Genomic DNA, 13,293 nt, shown 5'->3' on the forward strand with positions numbered 1-13,293 from the left:
AGGCTTAGACAGAGTTAGTAAAAAGCAAAGCCTTGCTGGTGAGTCTCGAGGTACAGAAAGGATTCCCTTGCTTTCTAAACTCCTTCTCAAAGAAGGGCTTAGGTGCAGTTGAATCCTATCTTAGCCTCGGACTGTGTTAACAGTTTAAAGGAGTTATAGAGGTGTGATTAAACCACTTTGTCCTGCAGGTTTTAATGATGTCAAAACAGATATATTTATATAAATGAATTATTTATTATGACAAATTAACAAACAGGTGAACAGGTGAAAAATCTTAATCAGAATTATTTACTACACAATATAAACACTAAAAGTCTACTAGTAGAGTATAACATAGCATAAAGTAGTATAGCGCACCGTGACAAAGCAATTATTGAAACAATTTTATTAAACCTAGCAAAAAGAAATATTTATTAAGTAGACATCTGATATAACACCCATACCAACACTAGTTGGGAGATCTCTCTCTACCTCAAGGAGTATCCTTGGAGGGCATCCCTCGCCAAGGGAGGAATCTCCACACACATACCCCAAGAAGGGTTATGTCAGAAGAACCTGACTGCATGAGAGGGGACTGGACTTTTATAGTATAAAGTGACTGACTGCTAGTCACACATTTACAGGCCAGCTATCAGCTTATCTGTCAAATCAGACTTCGAAAAGCAGGGTGTTTATTTGAAGTCTAGTGAACCAGGATGGTTTTAGCATAAGTAACACCAAGACAACACCCTGGCTCGAGCAGTAGATCTTGCATGATAGCTTGATTGGATTTTAGGTCTAATGAGGGTGGGTCTATCCTGCCACAAAGGCACAAGCATATCCTGGACTTACAGGAGGTGTTTCCCAACTCGGCTGATCCCTGCTCTGATACACAGCATCTGCAGCTTGTGCAGGTCACCTGGCCTCTTCCCTCTCATCACTGCGATTATCACGTTTATAACCAGATAACCGCAAATGCCCGTGGAAACAGCACCGCTGTGACCACCCCGAGCGCTGACAGGTTTGAACTTACACACTTCCTTCTGCCGCGCCTGAGGGAGGCGAGGTCCGGGCGCTGAAGGCAGGTGAGGGCAGGCCCGGCGGGGCCAGGGCGCCTTCCTCCGGCAGCCGAGATGCTGCCTGCTGCTGGTTTCGCCGCCGCTGGGGCGAGCCCTGGCGGCCCGAGTGCCGGCAGGGTACCGAGACCCCCGCAGCCCCCTCAGAGCGCACCGACCCCGCCGGAAGCGGCGAACCGAGGCACGGCAGTCCCCGCCCCGCCGGGACTACACCTCCCGTCGGGCCTTGCGCCGCCGCACTCCCAGGAGGCTGCGCGGCACCGAGCGCTGCCATTGGTCGGATTCGAAAAGAAGCCGCGACTGGTGCGGAGAGCGAGGGAGAGACGCGGCGGGTGAGCGGGAATGGGAGCGGGTGTGCGGGAATGGGAGCGGGTGTGGGACCTGGAATGGGCGGTCGGGGCAGCCCCTGCGGGGCGCGGGGCTTTCGCTTGCAGAGGGAAGGTGGTGGGGGCTCGGGGTGCGGGCAGTTTTCGGTGTTCGTGCAGGGCGTGGGTAACGCCCGGGCCAGGCCGTGCTGGGGCAGAGCCCCGGCGGTTGTGTCCCGTAGGAACGGGCCAAGCCTGCGAAACCTGGAAGTGAGAGGTTGTATTTGCAGAGAGGAGAGTTTCCTCTTCGTTTTTTGTTTTTTTAATAGTGTAAGGGCTGATGCTTTAGGTTTTATATAGGTTCCAAGGTGGTTTGGAGCTTTTTCTACCTTGCCTTGTGCTGCCTGGCAGTGCTGCACGTGTGTGCTGTGACCGCGCTTTGCTGTGTGTGCCGCTGGGGATCCCCTTCTTTTAGGGTGTCTGCAGCTCTGTTGCCGGTTAGTAGAGTTATAATAACACAGTATGCCCTTACTTTTTAGTGGCTGCAGCCAGGCAATATAGTTGTTTACACCAGAATATCTGAAGCAATTGCAGTGCTGTGTGACACCATGTGGAGGCAGATATATAGTCTGCACCTTGGGCTTTGCATTTTGTCAGGGGTTGAACCTCACTACCATGAGTGCTGGGCTGTGTAAACACTTCTAGTGCCAACTTTGGAACCCAGCTTGATGTTTGCTTTTTGCCTCTTACGTAAAAGATACAGCATAAGAGCATAATCTTGACAAATCACACTTAAAGCTTATATTTAAAGCAATTAAAAAGTCAGTTATCTAACAAATATATTTCCTGTAAAGGGCTGATAAGAGTTTTGCAGTGTAGCTTTGTGTAGCTGATGAATAAGACTTCAAATCGTGATAGCACAGGTACGTTTCTTTCCAACTGTAGCTTATTCACAGGTCAGTCTTTGTTCAAGCTGTGATGATATTTTGGGCCACATTTTTCCTGGTTTTCATACAGTTGCCTGACAAAAATGTAGATTAGAAGAAACAAAGTAAACATTGATGCTTAGTTTATGTATATTTTTACCTCATTTGCAGCTTGGTGACATTTGTCTAGCTGCTTAGAGGTCTCTGTCTGCCTTTTGCAGCTTACATAGATTGAGCCCTCTGCAGACCTCTCCCCAGCTACCAGAAACTTGCTATGTAAATTATGAATAGGATGAAGAAAGCTTTCTCCTTAAAGAAATTGTAATTATTAGTTTAAAATTTACTGTCTTCTAAGGGATTTCAGAAGCTCTATGTTATATGATCAGGGAGCAGAAAATAGTTTTATTTTATCTTGCAGAATGGATCCAACTTTGGATAATGACAAACTTTACAGACCATCCTATATTTCTAGCATTGAACTATCTCCAAGGTCAGGACCAGTAAGTGTGGAAGATCTTAAAACAGATCTCTCCTCTGAATTTTCTTTGGTTTCTTCAAGCTCGGACACAAGCCAGGTACGAAAACTTTAATGTTTGGATTGCTTTGACATTTATTTTTTACAAAATAAGCTTAGTCCTTTCTTTAATAAGAATAGTCAGAATTTTACAGAGAAGATGGAAAGCATCTTTTGTATGTTTTAAATTTGGAAGAGATGCATAGGATTAGACTAAGTTGTGTGGCACTGCATTGATACCCTATTGGGTACATCAGTTTTCTCTGAATGAAGCTAATTACTAGTTCATAGAATGTTTTATGGGTGTCATTCTTTATCTCTAGTTGGACTGAATGCAGTGTGTATATGTATATGCTACAAGATTAACTCATCACAGCCAACTTCTGCAGTGCCTAAACACTTGTAAAAAATGATGTAAAGAATTACTTTTGATTCACATGTTGTCAAATAAGGCTATTCAAAAAAGCCTGGTTAAATGGAACTGCCTTAACATGCTAGTTGTCAGACAAAGAATAAAGAGTCTAACTTCCTTAATTTTTTTTTTTAAGGGGAGCAATTTGGACTCTAAGGGACATGTACAAGTTTGCTTACGTATTAGACCATTTACACCACTGGAAAGAGAAAACGGATCACAGGTGCGATGTTTATTTAGTTTAAAAATACCTTAAATTTTTTTGTGTGAGTTTTTTTGTTTGTTTTTTTCCTGTAAATGGGCTCTTTATATTCTCTTCATGCCCACATTGCTTGTGTTTCCTTTAATAGGACTGTGTTTCACTTGAAGACTCAACAAACATCATACTGAAGCCCCCCCACCACTATCTGAATCGACTGAGTGAAAAAACTGCTGGACAGATGATACAGAAGTTCACTTTTTCACGAGTAAATGAGTTATCTTTAAAAGTTTTTAATTTATTCCTGGAACACGTTGTTTAACTTATATTATTTAATATCAAACAAACTATGTTTTTTGTTTAACTTTGTAGTCTTTAAGATTGTAAAAAAAAAAAAGAATTTAAAAGAGCCTTTAAAAGTCACTAATGATTGCTTAAACAAAGTATAAATGTTTCTTGGTAATACTCAGGTGTTTGGACCTGAAACAACTCAAGAAGAATTCTTTGAAGGTACCATGAAGGAACCAGTGCAAGATTTCTTAGATGGATGTAATCGTCTTGTTTTTACATATGGCGTTACAAATGCTGGAAAAACTTACACTTTCCAAGGTATAAGTAAAAACAAATTCTTGAATACACTTCCTTTTTTTTTTTTTAATTAAGGATTACTTCTAGCAGAAATATTATAACTTTTTCCTACATTTTAACTGTAGGCCCTGTACATGGGCTTCTCTTGGATATCAGTAAATAGTCCTTGAAAATCTCTTTCCATAACAAATATAAATGCCAACAGACAGTCACTGTTTACATAAACAGAGTTTACATAAACAGTCATATTGCTTTGTAAGGCTATACCACTTATTTTATAAGAAGAAATAGTAGAAGGACAATAAGTTTTGTGCCTTCTGAAACTAATCTTTATTGAAGTGACATTATTTTTTAAGCAATCTTCAGTTTAGGTGGACTATAATTGAAGTACTTTCAGTTACCATTTATCTGGGGCAATAATGGGATTCTCTTTTCTGTCGTTATAAATAATAGGTAAATAACAACACCCAAAAATTCCTCAAGTGTACAGTTCTTCCAGCCTTGACTAGTTTGGGGAGTGTATTGTGTGGTTTTTCAAGAATTTTTGGTTGACATCTTTTTAGACTAGAAGCTTTTTCATGGTATTATAGTTTTAGGACTTGGATAAAAATTGACGGGGCAGAATGTTGTGTACTGGGTGCTGTGATTTCCTCTTCTGTTATTCCACTCTAGCATTACATGGGAGCCTGTATTCAGGCAATGGCAAAAGACTTAAGTGAAGGATGTAGCAGTTTTTTTAGGATTGTTCACCAGTAACTGTTACTTTGTTTGTGTTAGGTTGAATTACAAGTGGCATTGCAATACATAAAAAAATTTTAGAGAGGAAATGAGATGGGGAGAAATACATGCAATGAAACAGTACTTAAGCTTAATATGTTATTTGGTTAATAGCTTGTGATTTGAGTGCCAACCACATTTTATATAAGTTCTGACTTAGGTGACCCAGCTAGTGCTATAACTTTTAAATGTCTGAAGAACAGGAGAAATTTATCAGCCTGATAAATTCTGCTCTCCCCTTTTCTCTTACTTAGAACTTAAGTGAACCCTTTTTAAACTTGGATTCAGAAAGGTGAAGTGTACACTGAGGCTTTTGACTCCTTTTTGTCATTCAGGTGCAAAAGTAGTATGTTATGAGAAAAGGGTCTGGGACAGAGAAAGGAATGAGTCTTCACAAGGCTTTAGAAGATTTTTGTAGGGTCTGTGGAGTTAGTACAGGACTGCAGCTAAAAGATCAGTCATGAGTTTTGTTTGAAGATTGCTTCCTTGAGAGAGAGTGAAGGCAGCCTATGAAATACAGTTGAAAAACTGTGAATCTTTATTAAATGTCTGTTGGTTGTGGGGTTTTGTTTGTTTGTTTTCCCACAAGGCTAAGCTTATGCAGAATACTCCAGCAGTTTTTATTTTATGTTATGCTCGTCATTGGTGTAGAGTATGAACTGTTGCTGAAAGTTGAATACCTTTAAAAACACTCTAATGGCATTTCTATTACCTTGAGAATACAAAAACCCCTCACTGATTCATGCTGTAAGTTGCCTCCAAATTTTTCCTGTATGCCTCAAGATTTCTTTTTTTTTTCTGTCTTCATTTATCTGTATACCTTGTTCACACTAATAACTAGGATTTTTCTTTTGTATGTTCTTTCAGGGACAGAAGATGATGTTGGTATTCTGCCAAGGGCCTTGGATCTGTTGTTTAAAAGTATTCAAGGAAAGCTATACACAGCAATGGATCTCAAACCCCATCGGTGTAGAGATTATATAAAGCTGACTGAAAACCAAGTGAGAGAAGAAACTGCTATTAAAAATTCACTACTTCGCCTAATAAAAGAGGTAGAGGAGCACTTTCTACACTGATGAGTACATGCATCTTTAGATAGCTCTATGTTCTCCATTTTTCAGTGGGAAGAGACTAGCTGTATTTAAGCTTGGATATGTCTGGTGTCAGCCAGCTATTCAGATGAGCAGTGAAGTGAGCAATAGAGCTGATGAACCCTGTTCTCCTGTGAATTTCTGTCTCATGGTTGAATACTTGATGGACATGTAAACTCTAAGTGGGTTTTTTTTCTGTAGCTTGGGCACCTGATAATTTATGCTCTGGGCTTACTTAGTGCTTAATAAGAACTGAATACAAATAGTCTCCTTTCTATCTGTGGGGATACTAGTAGGTCTGATCCTTTAAATAACTTACTGTCTTTCAGGGTAGTTGAAAAAATTAATGATTTTGAGGTTGTTTTCCACTTTCAGTTTGGCAAATATCTTCAAAGGAAGCAAGAATTTATTTGAAACAGCAGAGCTATAACACCAGTGGACTTAGATTTGAATTAAAAATTGATTTCTTCTGGACTTTATTCTTATATTCGCTGTTGAGCAGTCCAGAATTGCACTCCAGTTTTAGGAGTTGCCTGGAATTCTAAAGCTGTTTAGTCCAATTACAGTTATGGGGATTTGTATTTTGTATGAGCATATGCTTTTCTTGGTGTCTTTTCATTCTGAAATGAGGGGAATAATATAAAATAAAACTTAGCATATGTTAAGATTTGGAACAAGAAAGGTACAATTTTGCCTTTTTTTATTTTTAATGAAAAGAATTAAGTGTCTCCCTTGTGGTATGCTAGATTATAATGGCTGTTGAGGGAAGGAATATATCTGTTACCTTGATTTTTATCCATTAGTTAGCTGGGCTCCAGGGTTGGAAGGTAGATGGCAGCAAAATTCTTCGACTTCACTTCAGAAGCACAGACACATGCTCTCTACCTCTGGCAGTCTTCAGAAAAGGCTGTCACGCGTGTGTTTGAGTGCACATATATATCCCCTCTACTTTGTAAAAATGTGATTTTAAGAAGAATGCTTTAGCTTATAAATTTGCTGGCAAAGTTTGCATCTACTTCAACAGAGACAGGCTTGGGTGGGTGATTTATATGTGTAAAGCTTAAATCTAAAAATTTTGATTACATAAGTATTCCATTATTTCAGGAGCACTTACGGAATCCCAGCTTTATATGAAAAATACTCTTGACAGAACACTAAAAACCCCTGACTCAAACCATACCTGTTTTTTACTTCTTGTTAGTTCACTTAAGCATACTTGTTTTGGTAGACGAATTTAATTTCTTTAGGCACTTTCACTGGCAAATCTGTGCCTATAAAAAAGCTAACTAACCAAAATTAAGACTGGGAAGGGAGTGCAAGTGTATGAAGATTATAAGCTCTAGCTATAGGGTTTTGGTTGGCTTACGTTTTTTTTTTTTTTTTGAAAAAAAATAGCTCAGCAAAAAATTTTTTCTAAAACCTTGACTTTATTTCAGCTGTATCATTTATTTCAAGCATGTATCAGGAAGCAATAAGTTACTCATTTAATTTTTTTAAGTGAATGAGTGTTCTGCATTTACCACTGTTTCTGAGGGTTGGCCTAGTAAGGTGTAAGATATGAAATTGTGTGTTAGCAAAATACCAATAACAAAAAACTTCAGGACTCTTCAGATTTGCCAGTGTAAGACTAATGTGTAAACTGCAACTGGACTCCTGCAAATCATCCTGTTAAATCACCCTGTTTCTGTGTGGGCTCCCACTCCTCTATTTTTTCTATGGCTAGACTACTGCTGATTCGGAAAGCTGAAATGCCATATACTGGGGTAAGGGAAGTGTCAGGAAGGAGTAAGAACAGCCCTTTCAACAGCAGTATGTGGGTACATTGAACTAGACATGATGTGTAGGCAGGATCTTTCTATGGGCATGTTGCAGCCATGCTCTATTCCTATTTAGTAATACAATAGCACTGTTAGAAAAGTAACTTGTAGTGTATTGTACTGCAAGCAATATGTTTTAAACTTTGTTTTATTTTGTAGGTAGACCATCAGATTAGCACTAACAGCAATGCACCTGTTGATTCTAAGGGTATGTTTCATATAAAAGAATTGCAATTAAAGCTGGCAAAGAAGCTTTCTTAACATCAATAACTGATTTCTGGCCTATGTTAATAATAAAATGACTACTTGTCAATTTTTGTATGCCTGGGAATTGGATAATGAGGAAGTTATTTGGGCTGAAAACCCAAGGATAAAATGGTTAGAATATCTGAACAGGCATTATATGACCTGGAAAGGTCATAGGAAAAGTAGTACTACTTAAGCTATGGGCTCTAGTAATATCCTGACAGACTTTTAGAATACCTACATGTACTTTATAAATCCAATTCTAGCACTTTAAAAACTACCAAAATACTATGTTTGTTTTAAAAAGTCAAAATGAAGTATGCTGGTCAGTTTAATTCTTTGTCTTAAGAGACTTGGATAACTCTAACCAAGCTGTATGTGTTTGATAAAATTTAAAAGTGGAAAAAGAAGTGGTACAGTAAGTGTCTCTTGCAAATATGTAGGTTAAGCATGTGACTTCCAGACATTTAAGAAAGGGAGTGGGAACTTCAATGAATTTTTGTATGAGTTAAGAGTTTTTTAGAAGGTTGCTGTAGTATCAGTTTTCACTTATTAATTTTTTTAATGAAACTCACTTTGCTAGGTCTATATTGACTGGTAATATTTTGTACTTGGCAGATATGGAAGATACCTCAAAAGACTCAGAACAATCTGCCACAACTGTGAGAAATTACATCAAGTTTTCTGTTTGGGTTTCATTTTTTGAGATTTACAATGAATGTTTTTATGATCTACTGATTCCTGTATCAAATGACAAGAAAAGAAAAACACTACGCCTTGCTCAAGACATCAAGGGATGTTCTTTTGTGAAAGGTGACGAGAATACATTGCAAATTGCCGAATGTAGTTTGAAAAGTTTGTCTACCTGTAATAATGCTTCTTTCTGGATTGGAAAACTCCTAACTGCATTCACTGTGGCACTGGAAATGCCTCCCTTGAGTGACTGTAACTGCTGAAAGCCTCCACGCACTCCACTGCCTCCATTTCTTTGAAATGGGATAAATATTGGAAACAATTGACAAATTTGTTAGTGGCTTGCTCTTTTCCATTTTCTTAAATGCTCCAGTAGTTCTTAACTGTATTTATAATTGGCTCAACAGTTTTTGTTTGTTTTCAGTATTTTCTGTAGAGAAGCAGACTTCAGACAATATGTGAGAAAGTTCAGCCTGACTTCAAATTGGACTTTAATCTCCAGTCAAACCTGTAATTCTGTTTTGAGTTGCAAGAGTGCGGGGGCTAATAAATAACAGTTCAACATTTGTTTCAGGTCATGGGGAAAAAGAGTTTTAAACCTATTTCATTTGTTACAGATTCTTTGAACAATCAAGGCATCAATTCTAGAGTAAGGGCTTTTTTGTAGGCGTTTGGCCTGCTGCTTTTTCACATAAGTTGGTGGCCCTGAAAGATGTTCAGATGCCTTCCCCTGCCTCCCTTCTCCCTTCCCCCCAACTGTAGTGTGAAATAGAGAAGCTATCCAGGTAGAATTCTGCCTTGCTGTATATGAATATAGGGCATTCTACTCATGGTAGACCTTTTTTGCTTTTCAGTGCTCAGGCTAAGATTGCTTACTTAATTTGAATGAAACATATTTAGTGTCCTAATAGAATGAAATAGTGTATTATATTTGTCCTTTTTTTCCTGTGAGAGGAGCCATTTTGATTTTATTTGTCATCATATAACTTCTGTCTGAAGCAGGTGTAGTAAAAGCCTTAAGTAAAAGTAGTATCCTTGCTGTGCATACATTATGCCCTTAATACTTATTTTAGTATTGTTATTTTCAAAACTGTCATATTTGGTTTTCTTAAAGGTCTGCAGTGGGTTCAGATTTCTGACTCTAAAGAAGCTTTTAGACTTCTAAAACTGGGGTTGAAACACCAGAGTATTGCAAGCACAAAACTAAATCATTGCTCCAGCAGAAGGTAAGAAACATTTTGAATAGCATTGGGCATAGAGTGCTGTGTGAGAGGAAGGAGAAGCTAAAATATGGCTTGTGGCTTTCAGGAAGGGAAGAGGCTTTAATGTGGTCTAGATTTCCAGGTTTCAGTTTTTGTGTCCTTTAGCAGTATGTGACACATTGCTTTAAGCCAAAAGAATTCAATCCTTCAACAAGATGAACAGGTACTAAAGCTAACAGCATTTTATCAAATACTCTATACAAAAGCACTTAGCTTTATTCCATCTAAATGCCTGAGGAAAAAGCAAAATAAACGCTACATAAACATCTCTGTAAAAGTTTGTATCTGATAGTATATGCTTACATACCTTGATAGGTTCAACAGCATTTTGAACAAATATTGTGGAGGCTAAAAATATTTTCAAAGTATTGGTCTACTTCATAATTTCTCTTATGATTTCAATTTCTCCTTTTAGTCACAGCATATTCACGGTTAAGGTACTAAAAATTGAAGATTTAGGAACACCACGAGTGATCCGAGTCAATGAGTAAGTTCAGAACAGAGTCTCTCTTATGGTGAAGTTGTCAGTTATTTTCCATGTTGATATACTGGTACTGCACTATACATCCAGTGCTCCCTGTGGGAGCTTCCTGCATGCATGGTGGCTTCCCCACTCCCTATGGTACTTGGCCCTCTCCCTCAGCCTGTCAGGTTGCAGTTCTGTTCTCCATCTTGTCCCCTCTGTTCATCACAGGGTTCTGCCAGCATCCTATATTCCTCAACTCGTGTGAGTCCCCAGAAGGAACAGGATGAGGAGGTGGGGGTGGGTGGAATAAGAAGCATGTTGAAAAAATGTTTGACAGGAAATAGGGGGAAATTGGATTGGGCAAAAAAATTTGAGAAGGATGAAGAAAAGTGATTGTTTTGAAAAGTGAATAATTTGTTCATCGTGTAAGGTAAATAAAGTGAATTTTCCTGTTCTGCTTTCAGATTGTCATTTTGTGATCTTGCTGGTTCAGAAAGATATACCAAGACCCGCAATGAAGGTGACAGATTGAAAGAGAGTGGAAATATAAATACCTCTCTCCTGACTCTAGGCAAGTGTATTAATGCACTCAAGAACTGTCAACAGTCAAAGTAAGTCCTTTTATGAATTGCAAACTGTGTTTTTTAGGTGTTGCCCACAACATTTAAAAGTTATTGTTTAAAATATACAATATTAACACTTAAATTTCTGGTAGAAAAGACGTATAAACTTAGGAAGTCTATACTGTAGTCTTGTTGATACACTAGAGTTATCTTTAAACTTGTCTGGTTTTGCTTTGTATTTAAATCATTCAAATTATAACATAATCCTTTAAACATGCTATCATAGATTTTAGCAATTTAACTTTCTTCTTCTGAGCTTGACATATCAAACTTTGGAATAAGTTTAAGACACCATTGTCACTAATGTCATAGAGCCAAATATTCAGCATTTCATTACTTCTTTGGAAACTAACTCCATCTTCTACATACTTCCATTGTGACATTTCTTGTCAGCAGGATATTGCTGTGCTATCATGACTGTGTACTCTTTGACAAAATTTGTTATTTTTAAACTGTGACATAATTTTAACACTCTCCTGATCTAGCTAACCATAATGCAGACAAAAGAAAGCCTTCCCCCTACTTATGCCCCAGCCTGAGGATCTAAATAAGAGTAAACCAATACAAAAAGTTAACTGTCTAAAAACCAGTATAGTAACTGTCCAGGAAGTGTTTCCTGCATAGGTTCTCGTTTGAAGATCTGTTTCTGTCCTAGAGGTTAAATAAACTGTCTACTGTTTTTGATATGCCTGTATGTGCTTTGCCAAATTCACTTAGTCCATAACACTGTTCTTGGTAGCATGTTTGAAGTCTATCACACCTTAAGATGAAAAAGCTTTGCTAGTATGTCTTCCTGATTAACCCTACATTTTGTGAATTTATGGGGGTTTTACCTTCCTGACCTTTCCAGATAGGAAGGATGCATTAAAACTAGCAGCTGTGTAGGGAGTCGTTAGTGTATTTGTAATATAACTTTCTGATCCTAATAATGGGGAATTTTAATAGTATGGAGGAAATGTTCTGAAGCACAATCTTGAAGTACTAATACAGGTCCTGTGCAAGTAGAATAAGAAGCAGTAACTTTCTTATAATGGTTCTTGTTTCCATCATGTGGCAAAGCTACTTCTGAGCCATATATGTATTCTGGCAGGAAGGAGTGTCACTATCTTGCTGAGTTCTGTAGCACTGTTCATGTTACTGAATAGCTGTCATGCATCCACAATGCATTTGGTGGCAAAGTCATGTTTTAGGAATTCCTATAAAACTTTCTATAAGTATTAAAAAATTCATCACCAGCTGTTAGTTTCAAGGGTGCAACTTCTGATTCAGGACGTGCCAAACTTCTGGGAGATTAGGGATAAAATTCTAAAAAGTATCTCTATATGTTTGATGCATGCTAGTCTTCTTGCCTAGACACTTGCTATTGTCTGTTCTCAGAGGTATGATAAGGGGTGAAAGAGATCTCTGATAATGTTGGATACTGCATGTCTAAAACTACATAAGTACTTTTTGTGGATGTGGAAAAGAAAACAAAGAGATGGGATATAGTTTGTAGCATGAGGCTTACGTGACCTACTGTAGGCTAAATGTTGAACACTCTTGGCTTAAGTGCTCCCATTGATTGCATTGCTGTAGTGTATCAGAAAAAAAGGTAAAGCAGCAATCACCACAGCCACACAAGCTCTTCACAAACAGCTGTATCTAGTTCAAAACAGTTTTAACTGATTTAAAGACTACTGCTTTTATAGGTATTTTCAAGTCTTCTGCCTGGAACTTATTAAACTTCTGATCATCTGTTCTTTTGTCTTTAAAGGTTGCAGCAGCACATACCCTTTCGGGAAAGTAAGTTAACTCATTTCCTTCAAGGATTCTTCAGTGGAAAGGGGAAGGTATACATGATAGTAAACATAAGCCAGTGTGCTTCAGCATATGATGAAACACTCAATGTGTTAAAGTTCTCAGCCATTGCACAAAAAGTAAGTGTGTTGTCATTTATCTTGTTGCTCCGTAACTTTCATTTGCTTTAAAGAGCAGGTTCTCTCATTCTTGAGAATATGAATTTAGTTACTGGATTTTTCTGTCATGTTGCAATGATATTTCTAATTATTCCTGGTTGGGCTTTATCTCCTAGAGCTTTTAAAAAGGCCTTGTTGGGACTTTCTTTTTCCTTCTGAGTGTGGGGGTGGGAGCATCCCCTGCTGAAAATTTGTAATTCCTGTGAAATGTCCAGCCTAATCAGACACTAACTATATTTGAAAGAAATTCCCTGACATCTAGGTAAATTTCTTCTGTAGTCATAACATACTTTCACCTAGGAGCACTTCTAGCTGTCCGATATCCTACTGCTATCTCAATTTGGAATATTGCTCACCTGAAATA

At 38.2% G+C, this 13,293-nt stretch overlaps 1 protein-coding gene across 1 annotated transcript in view; it reads left to right on the forward strand.

Moving 5' to 3' along the window:
- Positions 1-1,515: 1,515 nt before the first annotated feature.
- The window catches only part of KIF20B (kinesin family member 20B), a 36,853-nt gene continuing 25,075 nt past the window's right edge, over positions 1,516-13,293 (forward strand). Inside the window, exons 1-13 of the mRNA XM_018069151.2 lie at positions 1,516-2,283; positions 2,508-2,607; positions 2,705-2,861; positions 3,349-3,435; positions 3,563-3,679; positions 3,882-4,020; positions 5,644-5,828; positions 7,844-7,892; positions 8,549-8,743; positions 9,738-9,849; positions 10,301-10,372; positions 10,816-10,962; positions 12,728-12,890. Coding sequence (XP_017924640.1) covers positions 2,570-2,607; positions 2,705-2,861; positions 3,349-3,435; positions 3,563-3,679; positions 3,882-4,020; positions 5,644-5,828; positions 7,844-7,892; positions 8,549-8,743; positions 9,738-9,849; positions 10,301-10,372; positions 10,816-10,962; positions 12,728-12,890 — 1,461 coding nt within the window. The 5' untranslated portion in view covers positions 1,516-2,283; positions 2,508-2,569. The remainder of the gene's footprint in view (positions 2,284-2,507; positions 2,608-2,704; positions 2,862-3,348; positions 3,436-3,562; positions 3,680-3,881; positions 4,021-5,643; positions 5,829-7,843; positions 7,893-8,548; positions 8,744-9,737; positions 9,850-10,300; positions 10,373-10,815; positions 10,963-12,727; positions 12,891-13,293) is intronic.

Source organism: Manacus vitellinus, unplaced genomic scaffold (assembly GCF_001715985.3).
Source record: "Manacus vitellinus isolate BGI_N305 unplaced genomic scaffold, ASM171598v3 scaffold_15_pilon, whole genome shotgun sequence".
In the NCBI taxonomy this organism is placed as follows: Eukaryota; Metazoa; Chordata; class Aves; order Passeriformes; family Pipridae; genus Manacus; species Manacus vitellinus.